The 15,543-nt window shown below is 43.7% G+C and overlaps 1 protein-coding gene across 3 annotated transcripts in view; it reads right to left on the bottom strand.

The window, feature by feature from the left end:
* exd3 (exonuclease 3'-5' domain containing 3) overlaps window positions 1-15,543 on the bottom strand; it is a 30,632-nt gene that overhangs the window by 11,870 nt on the left and 3,219 nt on the right. For all 3 annotated transcript variants that reach the window (XM_019891098.1, XM_019890268.1, XM_019891955.1), the window contains exons 3-19: window positions 14,676-14,740; window positions 13,795-13,956; window positions 13,361-13,546; window positions 13,208-13,261; window positions 12,491-12,633; window positions 12,313-12,419; window positions 12,155-12,228; window positions 11,890-11,928; window positions 11,628-11,794; window positions 10,691-10,838; window positions 10,414-10,612; window positions 10,222-10,331; window positions 9,924-10,107; window positions 9,640-9,806; window positions 8,529-8,753; window positions 7,672-7,725; window positions 7,460-7,591 (exon numbers count right to left, since the gene is read on the bottom strand). In XM_019891098.1, the coding sequence (XP_019746657.1) occupies window positions 7,460-7,591; window positions 7,672-7,725; window positions 8,529-8,753; window positions 9,640-9,806; window positions 9,924-10,107; window positions 10,222-10,331; window positions 10,414-10,612; window positions 10,691-10,838; window positions 11,628-11,794; window positions 11,890-11,928; window positions 12,155-12,228; window positions 12,313-12,419; window positions 12,491-12,633; window positions 13,208-13,261; window positions 13,361-13,546; window positions 13,795-13,956; window positions 14,676-14,740 (2,216 nt within the window). The remainder of the gene's footprint in view (window positions 1-7,459; window positions 7,592-7,671; window positions 7,726-8,528; window positions 8,754-9,639; window positions 9,807-9,923; window positions 10,108-10,221; window positions 10,332-10,413; window positions 10,613-10,690; window positions 10,839-11,627; window positions 11,795-11,889; window positions 11,929-12,154; window positions 12,229-12,312; window positions 12,420-12,490; window positions 12,634-13,207; window positions 13,262-13,360; window positions 13,547-13,794; window positions 13,957-14,675; window positions 14,741-15,543) is intronic.

Here is a 15,543-nt window from a genome sequence, read left to right as displayed (position 1 = left end):
ATGAGAAACTTCCTCTTTCTGTGAGGACGTTTCGATGGGGGAAAGCATCACTAAGTGGTTCCCTTTTCCCGAGCTGCGGGGGAAAGTAGACCCTCTCGAGTGCCTCTCGGCTTCCCCTGCCTCCCCCGTGAGCCAACAGTGTGGTCGGACACGGACACGGACACACACACACACACCGTGTGGTTTCTCCTCAGGAGGGGAACATAAACAGGGCTGTCTGTCTGCAAGCGCACAGCTAGTTCTCATGACATCACCCGCCCGTCAGGAATGCACCGCTCTGCCCTGTCGAAACCCCTCCATCGGCCAGGAACTGGCACGCACCAACACACACGTGCACAAAAGCACATGTCGAATGATTAATGTACCGCCACAGGCAATTTTTTTTTTTCCCAGGGAAATGTATAGTGTACACAACACGCACGCAAATGGCATTTGAGTTATTTTCTCCCCTTGCATTCCATTTCCTCAATGGTGGTTTTTAATTCATGTTCTCCCCCTGCGTGCCCCCCGTTCCTTATCATTGAGCCCCATCGTTCCTCACCACTTATATACGTGTGTTGTCGCAAGACCACCCACACACAAAGACTCATCAAGAATGTAAGGTGTAGGTCTCCACCTCCATCTTAGTCATGTCTTTGAGTGTTGACTGCCACACACAAACAGCAAGCTTTTTTTTTTTTTTCTTCATCGGAGTCAGCGCTTGAATTGGTAAATCTGAACTGAAAGACACACATCACGTCGCAACAGGTAACTGGCAGTCATGTCTTTGAGTGTTGACTGCCACACACAAACCGCAAGCTTTTTTTTTTTCTTCATCGGAGTCAGCGCTTGAATTGGTAAATCTGAACTGAAAGACACACATCACGTCGCGACAGGTAACTAGCATCCGGAATCTACTTAATACGTCACATACGTGGCACCAAGCACGCACGCACGGAGTCCTGTGCAGGTAGTGTGGAGAAACAATGCAGTACACAAAAATAATCATTTTGTGTTTTGCGGGCACTCGGATCTGGACATAGCCAGCATCCAATACCAGGATGAAGCTTATTTGGAGCAGTTGGCGTTACTGTTGAGTGTATTTACTTGTTTACAGCTGATGAACTGTGACCTAAGATTGCAAAAGCGTTTGCGTTAGCCATCTAACTGAAGCCGTGTTTGCACCAAGTGCTTGCTACTGTTCAGGTGGTTTGCCAGGTGAAGGCTTGTGTTTCTGTGGTTGTGTAGGCGGGATGATCATAGCGCCATCAGCAATGTGAGAAGACTAACATCAGACGACACCAGCAAGATGGGTTTCACTGATTAATTAGGCAAGGAAAACAAGACACGGCATGGTGCAGTGTGCTGAAAGTACCTGTGATAAGTAAAGACAGCTTTGAAAGTAACTTTCATGCATAATCCAAGACTAGCGAACAGACACCGGGGCAGGTGTCCGAGTTCCACTGCTCCTGGTCCCTATTTTTATCAAATAGATTTCCCCACCAAAATGCAACTTATATTCCAGCTCGACTTCTATATGTTTTTGTCTTCTTCAAGATGCATTTTTGGACTGATATGACTTTATAGTCTGAAAAATAGAGTAAGTAACTATACAAACAACAAACATCAATCAAAAGCTAACCTCTAGGTTTTTCACACTTGACAAAATGAACTTTGGGTTGCCCAGCCCAGCACAGATGTGACCAGAATGGATTCCTGTAAAGCTGAGTAACTAATTCAATATGCAGGTACTATCGCCAAACCACCATGGAACACTGGACAGCTGCATCATGCATACTGAACAATTTGGTTTGCAATCCCATTTATACTGGGACAGGTCCTATTGCCTTCTTTGTGTGGTTCTCGGTGCATTTTTATTTAACCCTTGACAGGGTTACTATCGTGCACAGCTTGTCATGCTATCAGGTTACAGGGTGCAGGGAAGGGTTAATATACAGAAGAGTGAGGCGCAACAGTGGCTGCGCAAAAGGGACTTTTGTGTTTATCAGTAAGCGTGTGTGGAAAACAAGGGAAATTACGCATTACTTCCTTGCATTGGTGCTTAGAGGAAAAGCCCTGTTGAGGCTCTCTCCTCCCTTCTCACCTCTCTTCCTCCCTTTCCAACTCCCTCCTCCCTTTTCTGTCCCTTCCATCACCATCCTCCTCCATCTTTCTTCTCTTACTCAGCTCCAATTATCTCCCAGTGGTAATCCCCCCCCATCATATTCCATTTTACATGCCAACCTCCAGCTCACCTTGTCATTGTCATGGACACTGGCTTCCTTCTCACACTCTCTCCCTCCCCACCTCTTTAAATCCACTCCGATTCTCACAGGCTCGGTGACAGGAAGCAGCTTGGCTCTCAGACAATGGAACACATCAAAACCCGCCACCAGCCTCGCCAACTTCACGCACACACACATGTACACAAACAGAGCAAGACAAACAGGACATTCCAGCTGCCGGCTGCACCGGATTCCTCGCCTTTGCTATACTGAAACGGAGAGTGAGACTGAGGGTGGGAGTGGAGCAGCGAGGCAGGGGGCAAGGAGCAGATGGGGAGGCAGGGTCAGACAGCGAGAAATAAAGGTAATCTCAGGCACTCGAGGAGAAGAGCAGATTCAATGTCAGGGAGCAAAGGATACGGTCTCATTTTGTACAATGGGCCATTAGCGGAGAGGATTTTACATCCGTCCGCATCAGTGAAGTGGAATAAAATGCTGCGGCTCACCAGAGAAATCATACCTTGATGGATGACGAAAAATTCTGAAATACTACACTCACCCCAGCAGGGTTGGCATGTGACCAGACTTTGTGCAACTCTAACAGTCATTGGTTAACTACAGAATGCTGTTCCTATTTTCACGGGGAAAAAGAAATTCAAGGACATCAATAAAAACATACATATTTAAAATACATCATTGATATTGAAAAATGCTGTCCATTTTTAACCAAAACCGGTACCTCATTATAAAGATACTTAATATTTAGTATTGTAATACTGGTACTGAGGTACTTTTTCCAGGTGTAGTACTGCAGTTAAAATGTATACCAGAAACTTGATTCTTCAAGTAGGAAAGCTATTCTCGGAATACCAGCCTTCCACTCATTTTTCAAACTAATTATTATTGAACGTGTCAGCTCCTGTTCCACTTAATAAATCATTTCCACATCACATGACAGTTCCTGGACAGCCAAGTGAAAGCTACATATTAGTGGTCCATTCATGGTTTGCACAGTGGGATTTCGTCCTGGTTTGGCTCCAGGCAGACATACAGACGCAGCAGGTTTCCCTCCACACATACGCACGCACGAACGCAACACAAAAAGTCAAAGATTTTGGTTCTTCAACTTAACAACAGCATCCAACTGTAATAATGTACAGCATCAGTCAGATGTAGAAAATGACCACCCTTGTGTGTGTGCACCCTTGTGTACTTTCTCAAGCCCTGCGTGTGTGCGTGTGTGCGTGTGTGTGTGTGTGTGTGTGTAACAGGAGACGCGAAACACTCACCACACACAGTGGGAAATATTTGGGATGGTTTCCCTCGGAATGTTTTGGCATGCCTATGGAATGTCGTGCCCCCCCCCGCCACCCCTACTTTTTAACCATCTCCAACTCCCTTTTCTTGCTGTTGCTGCTCCCTGTCATCTCCTGAAAGCATGGCCAGTGGGAAACGCATCAATGTAACCTTGCAAATCGTTGGCATGGGGCGGAATCCTCAGACCTCCAAACTCAGCACTTTTTAAAAGACCCCAAAAATGGGATGTTTGTTCCACGTTGCATCATCAAAGACAGCATGCCATTTTCAACATTTGAAACTGGTACAAATAAATAAATAAATAAATAAGTTAAAAAAAAAAAAAGAAAAATTAAACACCTACTCCTATCGGTTCATCTACTCGGATGTGCAACTTTGAGCATGAATACATATTCATTCTATATTCTCCATGAGGTACCAAAATGCAATCAGACTATCTGCACACTTTTTTTTCCACAAATTAAACTCCAATCTTAAGTAATCAAAAGCGATCGCTCTCTTTGGGTCTCCTGAAAAGTGATGATTTCGAAGGTATGAGGATTCTGCCGGACGGCGGCAATATGGCAGCAAAGCAGATAAAAGCTTGCTATTGGCTAGTGCGAGAACTTTGAGTTGCAACATCCCTCAGTGGTCCTTGCTTAATCATGAAATGCATGACACCAGAAACAAAAGAAAGATCCAAATAAAAGTCCTTTGCTCATAAAAAGCTGGTCAATACAATACTGAGAGTCTGGTCGAGGAAACAGAAACATAAAAGTCCTTTGCTCATAAAAAGCTGGTCAATACTGAGAGTCTGGTCGAGGAAACAGAAAAAATCTGAACCTAACCCTTAATTCAATAATTCGGAATTATGAAAACCTGATGTGCAAGAGAAAAAAAAAACAGGGTCAGATTTTGAATCAGCCCCAAAAACTCATCTTGAAAAGTTTATTTTCATCTCTGATTAAAAGATTTTTGTTAAAAGAATAAATAAAATTGTTGCCCGGTGTTCTCAGTTTCTGATGTAGTGGTGTCAGAAGGTCCGCGTTCATCTGCATTGAATGTTGGTTCTCAGGCTTGTGCTTCTCATGGGAAGATTTATATGGACCTTTTAAACAATACTGCGGTTTGCAGTTGGTGAAATCCTTGAATTCTTCGCAACGCTGCGCTGAGAGACATTGTTTGAAATTACAGATGCGTGAGCATATTTGTGGTGGTTTTGGAGGGGGGGGGGGGACGACAAACATGAATAAGAAGTGGCCGATTTGCATGTTCTCTCTTCTACCAGGGAAACACGGAGTGTCTTACAACATGTCGAAACCTTTCACATTCTTTCTGATCGTCTCCCCACGGCTCTTTGCGGATCAAAGTAGAGACAAGTTGCCTCATTGTCATCCAAGCCTCCTCTTCCTTAAGTGGTATCTCCCTCATAGCCTCCGCACAATCTTTGTCCTAACTAATCGGTGCTATTTTAGCCTCTCTTTATCTCTTAATTCTCATTTACTTTCACTGGTTCTTTGTTGCCCCCCCGACCCCCTCCCTGTCATCACCTCTGTTCTCACTTCTCACCCTGCCCTCTGCTTTTCCTCTCGCTAACCCCACCATCGGGCTGACCCCACCCTCGCGTGGTGTGGCGGTTCCTGTTGCTCTTGTTTGCACTTCCCCAGCAGTCTGGTGCGTGGGAACCAACGTCGCTGCTGCTGCAGCAGCGCTGTCTATGACTGACTCTCAATTCCTGTCTGCGTGTCTGTATGCATGCGTGTGTGCGCGTGTGTGTGTCTGTGCGTGCGTGTGTGCATGTGTGAAATGCACTCAGGTGTGTGCGTGCGTGAGAGTGCCAGGAAGCGTTTGAGGGGGTTTTGGGATTTTGTGTGTGTGAATCTCACGCTATATACGAGATGTGTTTGCTCGATCAACGTCTGACTCACAGGCAATCTGTGCAATCTCAACATGTCTATAAAAGGCTAGCGAGGGGACATCTCATGGCACCGAGCATCTGAACGGAAGTTTATGTCCGAGCGTGTGTGGCAGGAAAGTATATTAGTGCACATGTGGCACATTAGTGGTAAGGGTAGGATATAGCTGAGTAAGTGGAGTGTAATGAAGTGTAAAGCACTGCCAACTCCACCCAGGAACCAAACCCTTGGCAAAGATTTGAAAAGGATGAAATTTAAGAACAAAGGACGACGCCACGATGTGGTCTTTGTGGAAATGAGAAACGGTGTATTAGTGACAGTGACAAGTCATGGTTACGAGTTGACAATCTACGGACCATAAGAATTTATTTCACCTGATAATATTTTACTAACTTCATATCAGAACCCAAAATGGGACGACGGTCAATTGCATTATTTGGTAATTGTAGTGATCATCAAGAAGTACAATGACAGTACAGTATATGCCTTTTTTTTTTTGCTGCATCATTCACAAACATTTCTTGATGCAAAATAAAATGAGTGTGACGATGTAATGGAACCACACGTTTTGTGCAGTGTGCATAGAAATGGCTAAAGAAATTGTTGCTAATTACACTAAAAGAGATATTTCCATACTCATTCGAGCGTGGAGGGCTTCCCCCACTCTTGCCACCTAATCGCAAATAAAAGCTACATTGATAGTCTTGAGCAGTGGTAAGCATTGTATCGTCTTTCGAACCACGTCTTTGTATACACGCAGGGTCCTTCTCCAACTCTCGCTCCCTTTTGGGATCTCTACGGCGAACACAAATTCCTACGCCTTCAAATTTGTGTGGCCTATTGATGCACACAAACAAACATGAACCCTGTTCGAGGCACAGAGTCTTAAATCTCTTTTTCTGTCTTTTCGTGCTTATCCTCCCACATGACATTCAACCGGCGACGTGTGTTCATGACTGGAGAAGCCCAGAGAAACAAAAGGCTAAGGAACAAACCAATCCAGTGCTTTTCAGTCAGATAACAAGGGAGCTAAATTTGCCTGGGTGGGCTGTATCGAAGCACCAAGGCCCTGGTCTCTCTATTAAACTGCGGTTATTTTAGCATCGTATTCACTATTCCCAGTTGAGCTTTAACTGTCCGAGCACATTGCCGTTGGTAGGTTTTTACATTTTGTATAAATAGAGGGAATTTCTGACGCATTGTTGTTGTCATACATCTTTAATTACACTAGCCCGGTGGGACGCATTGTGACAGTTTGTAATGTATATACTGGGGTAGTATACAGGTGGTTATAAAATGCTAAATTATTGTACAAGTTACATTAGGCTCTCCTGTGGCCATAATAAATCAAAGTGGCATCCCTTTGACCAATAAATAACTTAAGCAGGAGACCATATGGTCACTGGTTGTTCAGCTCATTTTTGCTTTGAGTGGTTTGCTGTATTCTCCTAACCTCAAGACAGGGGGTGGTCCAGGTTTGTCTTCATATTGGGGGCCTGACAAAACAGCACCAAGTGGTGTATCTTGACACTTTTGGGGTGGGGGGGGGGGGCAATGAAGGTAGGAGACTAGAACACCCAAGTTTAGGAAAAGCTCTGGAAAGATACGCCCTCCCAGTCATCAGCACACATGGCAAACACAGCACAAACAGTTCTCGACACAGCCACCCACAAAGATAGAAGGGTCATATGCCATACATCAACTCGAAATGCATGGCGCCCAACAACCACAAAGTATCCTCCCGTTATTCAATTCTGTGACTTCAAGCAATTTCTGCATCACAAAAGTCGATCAACCCAATAAATCTAATCAAACTGTCGTCAACAACAGGAAAAATGAGTTGAAATGATTATTAGACGTTACACCGACCTGCTTGGCTGGCCGATGATTTGCATTTTAGGCCCATTTGTTGATCGGCCGTAATGTCTTTCATTCAATGATTGATCTCTGACGTCAATGAACGTCAAAAACGTAAAGGCCAGGTAAACACCTGAGGCCAGCCAAATGACCACGAGAACAGCGTGCCACAAACGTTCTTCCTACCTGGCAGCGACTGAATATATCGCAAGGAGTTGGCCGGACGTTGAAGTGTCGAAGCACTCGGATAGCTTGTTCTCTGGCCTTTTTCGAGCAGTCCAAGGACAGACAGCGGCCCTCGCCCACCTGAGACCGCAACTGTGATGATGCAAACATAGACACCAATGAATCCAAGTCAACTAAATATTTGCAAATAGAATTTAGAATGCGTGCCTTACAGTCTGGTATGGTTGTCCGCATGTGAGTATAACACGGTATTCTGCTTGTGCTAACTGGGGGGAAAAAAAAAAGAACGTGATTCAATGATCAGAAGCGGCTTTTCTGAACAATTATCGCAACAGAGTTAAGTACTGGTATTTGGTTGTGGTTTTCAATTTGTCTCTTACACAAATGAGGGTTGGGGCTATTTCAAGAATCGATAACGCTGGAGATGACTCGATACTTTTGTCGATACTTTGATTTGAATGGAAAGCTGAGCATTACAACTACAGGAAGTTAAAATGGAAGAAATATATATGTGATGGGGAAATAGAGATGATCCATAAATTATTATTGCCTTATTAGGGAGAAAGAGAGCCGTGACAAAATCAGGTTTACCTGCGTGTAACGGTATTCTGCAATGCCACCACCGGGGCGTTAAGAATAACACGTGAAACTCAGCGCCGCCGCCCTTTTGTTTTAGTATTTTATCTGTTACACAGACTCACACCAGGCGTGGGTGCTGACACATTGACTTATCTGATGGTGCGGTGCTGTGCTGCTGACACAGTGACTTATCTGATGTCGGAATGCTGTGCCGCTCTGTGGAAGTGTACGCGGTTATGGCAATATCGCAATTTGCAGAGTCCTGCTCTGATACTAAAATTTTTGTGAGGTTTCTGTTTATAAGAGGCTTGTTTTATTCATCTCAAAAGGTGCTTGATAGGGTTCAGGCCGTGGCTCTAAGGTTCTGCCACACCAAACACATCCAACAACAGTGCTTCAAGAACACTGATCCGGCCGAGCATAATTATTTAATTATTGAGCCTAAATCTTTTTGATACATGTGCAATTGCTACCTTTGCGACTAACATACCTTTGCGGCGACTCTGTGGTCATCATCATTCTCCAAAATGACCACGTCGACTCCCAAACAGCGCAAGTACCTCCCAAGGCCTTGCAGCATGTTGTCACACACCACCCTCAGCTGCTGGGGGGCCAGCGGAGCTGCAGGGGAGTCTTCAGTGGGCTCCTTGCCACACAGGAGGCCTTTCTCAGTGTCAGAGCAAGGGGGACTGACCCACTGAGCCCCCTGACATTCCTAAATGGGCAGAGACAATAATGCGATACTTAAGTGAGCCCCACGGGGGGATTTTCTTTTCACTTGCAGAAGAGAGCTGGGAGGTCAAAGCACAGGGTGAGCTATACAACCACCACCCCCGGCGATGCTAGAGTGTCTTGGTCAAACACGCATTGTTCCCACCCGCAGGTTTGATGCCTCAACCCAGATTCTTTACTTGGGATCTTTCCATTTTGTGTCACTCACAAGCTCAAAGAAGTAATACAAGTACCGGTACATTATTTATTACCTCTGCCAAGGGAGTTGTTTTCATCTGTGTTTTATTTGTGTCCAAATTCTTGAGTAGATTTTTTTTTAATACAAACCTGGATTGAATGTTAATGTTAATCGAAACAAGACTGGAAGAAAAAAAAAAGAACAATAATAGTGGTCTCCACTCAACTTTGTGACCCAAAAATGGGTCACAGACTCACTCTGGGTGGGTCACAGACAGCTCGTCAAAAAAACAAAAAAACAACATTATTTCATGTATTTCATTAGGTCAAGATTTTAGGTATAAACATCAAATCCATGATCCACCCGTTGTTTGGCCTCATTAGGGTGGCGAGAGAAAAACAGCCAATTTCAGCTGACTTTGGACAAGAGCTGGGGTACACCCTGGTCTGGTTGCTAGTCAATCTAACTATGCTGATAGTCACAATGTCTGTGTGTGCGAGAGTCCTACAGGAGACCAATTGAGACACTCATCAGAGACATCTTCTGAATGTTCTCATACACGCTAATACTGAGTGAATGAAAGCATTAAGATGGGAGTTGCTCGACTTATTTGTGGTAAGGTGTTTAAAAAAATGGTGTTTGTGAGAAAACATGAAATTGTATGGAACATATTTCAGAGTTGAGCCCTGACCTCTTTGCTGCTGGTGGGATTCATCTTCTTGTTTTTTTTATCCTTCTGCTTCGCATCTCCATTCTTCTCTGTTTGTGTGAACGAGCGCAAATCGCTTGGAAGCCCAAAGTTGGCCGGGTTACCAGAGAGCACAGAATACACATCCAACAAGCAGTAGGCATCCGTCACTGAAAGGAAATAAGAGTGAGAGAAGAGATGATTTCAATTGCAAGCAGTTATTTCAGGAATACGCCGATAATCAGTCATTATCGAGTGTGAGAATTGGGTGTTATTGAGAGACTCACCCGCATATCTGATTTGGCTGATGCGCAGCGGCCGCTTTTTCCAGTCGGACATTTGCTCGGTCTTGTCGAGGGCCTTTCCCAGGACCTGTTGCACGAGCAGACTGAGGCCTTTCTCAGCAGAGTCCTCTCCCACCAGCACCTCCTTAGGGCCACACTGAGCGCTGTTCACATTGGCACACTGGATCTAATCAAAGCATTGTTGCAGTGCAATTAAGATTAGATGATTATACTAGTTTGAATTTGCAGTGTGTAACTTTTCCTCTTCAGTTTTTGGTGGGATGACGTGTGATATAATGACCTTTCGGTGTACGTTGAGAAGATCAAGCAGCCCCTCTGTTTTCAATGGCTCCACTACAAATTGAGGCCAAGTGGACTTGAGACACTTGAGATCTCCGGTCATGCCATAACCTGAAGAGGACACATGGTTGCAGGAACATCTGCACACATGCCTCAAATGAAACCATTTCCATTGTCCACGTTTGTTGCTTACCCAGTTTCAGCACATTTTGTTCAGAGAAAAAACTTCTAATGAATGCAGTGGTCTCTGGATGCTGACAAAATCCATTTGCACAGAGGTCCAATAAAAACACGGTGTCAAAAGTAGCGAGCTGGATCAGAGCAACTTGCTGAGCTGAGCTGCAGCCAAAATTGGGCTGCCACTCCATATCTACTCCTACTACACTCCCCTTCTGAAAATGAGAAAAGGTAAATCGATTAATCACAGGTGTTCTTTATTGTTCCTATATTATATTATTTTCTGTCTTCACCTTGAGGAGAGCGTCACTACAACTTTGAAGGGCTTCCAGGGTATCCACGTACTGAACCTTCTCTTTGGAGAGCGGTGCCTGATAGAACTTCTGGCAATGAGCTTCAGACGGCATCCACTCTTCGCTGTGAGCGGAGTTGGTTGCATGTCTGAGCAGATGTGACAGATGTGCATCCTAGTGAGTGTTTTAATTTGGAATAACACAGAGAAATGTTGTCATTGCAATTTTTTTCCCCCCACAATGGTCACATGTGCTAAAAAAAACAAACAAAAAAAAATGCGTCATTTCCTTAAACCGGTTAGTCCAGAAAAAAAAAAGACCTTTTGTAAATACTCTTAAGATGGATGTCTCGATACATTTCTCCATGATGTGTCATTCATCTAAAAGACAGTTAAATCATTTGGATTGTGAGAAAATAGGGATGTGGTCAAACAAACTGAGAGCGAAACTATTCTTTTTAACAAAATCGGTTCCATATGTGCTCGCCATAATTTGCATAACAGACGCAGAAAAACCTCCCAAAACAACATTTCCCACTGAGAGTGATCATATTTGGAATTATTTGTTCCAAACTGCTTAACTAACTATACGGGCCATGTTTTCAAGGTCATACAAAGTGTAGGTTTAACAGTCACTGTCACAAAACAAAATCAACCGCTACTAGAATCAACACGCATAGAACACTAACTTTTAAATCACAAGCGACAAGTATACAGTATGCATGAGTTAACATTATCTCTCAGTGCCCCTGTCGCGTAACAGTGCCAACACATATGTGCAAACACACGACCGCAGCCGTAGAGGTTCCAATTCTTTTGGTTCACAAAAGATGGTCAGCACCTGCTCGGAATGAAATTCAGGCGATCATCATTTTTCTCATTTTCGGCAATTGACTTTGGCGGTTCCACAGCATTTCCAAACGTTTTAGCGGACTCACTGTTGCTCGGGTGATAAACTCTGCTGGGTCTTCCAAACCACAAAGGGGAGTCTGTGCCTGGGAAGGTTATATCTCAGCGACCACCGAGCGGCTTTTTCAAGGTCGCAGTACTTCAGCAACATCTCCACCAACTGGATCTGGAGCTCACGGTCATCTGCCACTACCGTCTAGATGTTTAGGATGCACACAAAAAAATTCAGTTGTTGAAAGAATACCGATGCACGTTTACATCTTTTTGCACATATTTAAAGAGGGCTCCTACCTGCACGTGGTCACTCCAATTCTCCTCTGTCATACTTTTCTAAAACAAGAACCGCAGGCAAAGCTGTTTTTGAGTGACAGGTTGCAGGAATGAAACGAAATGATTCCCGTACAAATTACAGACAAAATAAAATTGTCTTTTTTTTTCCCCTCATGGTAAATTGACAGCAAATTGAAATCAAATTAGTCTCTAAAAAACGAGTAAGATAGTTAATTCAGAATACGTTGATGCAAACTGAGCTACAGGTGGTTTGATTCTCACTTACATTTACAAATCTCTTGAACATGAGGAACCGAAGTGTATCCTGTCTCCTCTTGTGCATGGCATTAGGAAACTGCCCTGCGTCAACGAAAACAATCATGTCTGTTGACTACATAGAGACCAGTCTGGGCCAGCCTCATCAACACGAGTACAGTCACTCACCTTGATCAATTTTAAATTTTTCCGCAAGTCGAAAAACGTGCTTTGTCAGCATTTTGGGCTGGATCTGAGCAAGGCTGCGTTTGGATAAGGAGAGGTGAGGAAACCGCCTGAGGAAACACACAAATGCTCAACTTTCGTCCACATTTTGTCTTGTTAGACTTTAAAATGTGCACCGTACTTGCTGATCATGTCTTTGACCGAGAAGTTGGGGTGGCACCACGAGTCAAGCAGAGAGACCAGCTGCTGTTCTAAATGAACGTGACCTGTAACAAAGGCCTCTGCTAAGGACAACTTGTCCTGAAAGATGAGTGGCACGCATACCTGCAGAGGACATTTTGACAACGCTCGGTAAGTTAAGACATCAAATATAAAAGTAATACATAGAAAAGGGTACAAATAGTTGGATGTCTGAAGTGCCTGCCGAACGATCAAGTGTAAAACTAAACAACCAAGTAAATAATTTATCTGCCTGCCTGCATAACTGCCCCCCCCCCACACCACGTTTGTTTGCCCTTGAAATGACCAACTATGTTGTGTGTGTGTGTCCAAATGACACAGAAGCGTGGAAGGCCGAAAACCGTACACACACTCTGCGTCAAGATCCAGCTTTATGCATACACATGCGGGTGAGATCATGAGACAATGGCTCCGCCCTCAATCGTCATGCAATGAAAGCCTGACATGCCATTGGCTCAGCAATATATGGTGCGGGAAGAGGGCTGGCTCACTTGCTAAAAGCTGACTGATTTCAGCAAGACAAAAAAGTGGACTGTGTCGAGTGTACGATAAGTGATCCATGAGGCATTATGACGAAAGCCTGTTATAGAAATACCGTTTTTATAGGACCTCTTTCAGGCTGCCTCAATCAGATATAAGAATTTGATGTGAGACTCACCTCCTCTAGATTTAGTTCATTCTGCAAATTCAGCTTGATACCAAGCACTGCTGTCTGTAAGGAAACAGAAAAGTTAATTTGGTGTCTCGTGGAACACGCTTATTTTTTAAATGAGAATTACTGAAGATTTTCATAGGAATATGCGACACTCACCTCTTTGTAGCATTTGAGAGGCAGCAGTTTAATGACGTGCAGCCGCAAGGTAGCTGGATCTAGAGTGGTTAGCTGGTAGATATTGATGAGAGCTTCAACAAAGCTGGTCTGGTTGTCAGTAAGAAGGGCAAGAGCCCGATGCTTGAGGGCTGTTGCGTGGTGCTCTGGCAGTGAGGTCAAAGTAACCTGTGGTGATGATGCACAAAAACATACAAACAAACAAACAACAAAAACAAAACCAATCAAGAAACATTAAATGAAATGAATTAGGAAGTAAATTTAAGTGGTAGAAACAGGCTTGCTATCTATTACTTTAATGAGAAAAAGAACAATCTAGAGAAACTGAGTGGAATCTTCAAAACGTACTTAAAATGCATTATTCTTAAAAGCAAAAACAAAAAGTAAATTAAAGAGGAGCAATGTAATTCGTCAACCTGCGGATGTTTTTTTAGCCAGCTCTGGAATTCCTTGACTATGTGGACCCCCAAGGTGTGGGCCCGAGCCTTCTGTTTGGACGGAGCGCACTCTAGGATTGTTAGGAAGGCCTCCAGGGGATCATTCAGCTCTGAAAATCCCTCCTGAGCTGCCAAATGGAGCTGAGGGAGAAAAACACCGATGCAAAGAAGGGGCAGAGGAGAAGTCAGATAGAAGAGACAAGCAAAAGTGAAGGAGACATTTCAGATTTAAAGACTGGAGCCACTATGTACAATATTCAAATATGAACACTTTTGCATATAATGGAACCTCCAAATATGAAACCCAGTAAATTTTACTTGAGCTGTTTTTTTCTCTGCTGCCACAGCAGAAGTGTGCAGGTGATGGCACAGAGAAGAAACTGTCTGTGTCTGTGTGTGTGTGCGCGCGCTCATGTTTATGGCCAGGGGACAGACATATATGGGGTTCCTACTTAAGAATGCAAACTTTGGCTTTGAAACTTCCTTCTGCAGAAAATAATATCTGTGTGAGAATGTCTGGCGCTGCCTCCTAATTTGTCCAACAGATGTCATTCACTCAATATCCTCCTCACACAGATCTCAAGTTCATTCAGTGCAAATTCCTTCCTTCCTACTGACAGCCACTCTGGTTTCCTCATTAACGCGCGTGCACACAAACACACGGGCGAGCGCACGAACGCACACATGTGTCACAGGTGAGTTTCATTTAGGTTCGAGTTCCGCATTATTCGATTGACTGTTCCTTCCACTTCAATTGGTCGTTGTAAAAAATAAATACATAAATAAATAAAATTTTTAAAATCCATATTATCACCCTCTTGATATTTCACATGCGGAGCTAATATCCAGCAAACTCTCACCGTCTGCAGGTCGTTGCTGCGCCATAGTTTGAAGAGTTGCTCTCTCAGCACAGCCGGGTCAAGACCTGCGGGGATAGCACACGTGAGGTGGGGTTTCACTCTGAACTTTGACCTCCTTCAACCTGTCAAGGAGCGAAAACAAAACGAAGCTCTAGTTGATATTCCTGCCTTCCAATTCAACCAAAATGATTTTGGAAAAACACTACGCCTTGAAAGTCAAACAAAACTTGGGATCTCAAACCGTCATTGTTTGCGATATCCGGTCACCACAGAATTTCCTGTGCCATAAGAACGGCTGTTCAGTAAAATATGTGCAGTACAATTAATTATTATATGATTTACATTCCCACAGACCATCTTAAGCTAACAAACAGACATATTAAACACTCAAGACTTGTTTTTTAAAATTTACAAATAAGCACTTGGACTCAGCAGTTCACTGCTAACGCATTCAGTGCTTGCTTCATTTCAGTCCTGATTTTTTTTCTTATATTAAAAATATTGCGGTACAGTTAAAGATTTATTGAAAGAAAACAGGAACACATTAAATTATTTCCCACAGGAAAAATTGCATTTGAAAACAAGTTGTCAAGTCAACCAGGATAACTGAGTGAAAAATATCGTATCATTCCTTTTTACTGTGGCCTCGATACAGCTTGTAATACGATACACAGAATTTTTGGTCGAAGCGGGCATAGCAAACAAGCTGTGACATCAAATATTTATTTAATACGCAAACTGGAGCCACCATAACATTGACATAACAGCTAAGATAGTTGGGCAGTCAAGGAACCTGACATCAGCTCTGCATTCCAAACGCATGGGCAGCTTAAAACGACTTTTTTTTTTTTTGGAGGCCACAGACGAA

The sequence above is a fragment of the Hippocampus comes genome, unplaced genomic scaffold, assembly GCF_001891065.2.
Source record: "Hippocampus comes isolate QL1 unplaced genomic scaffold, H_comes_QL1_v1.1 scaffold65, whole genome shotgun sequence".
In the NCBI taxonomy this organism is placed as follows: domain Eukaryota; kingdom Metazoa; phylum Chordata; class Actinopteri; order Syngnathiformes; family Syngnathidae; genus Hippocampus; species Hippocampus comes.
This window is presented reverse-complemented; position numbering and strand designations above follow the sequence as displayed.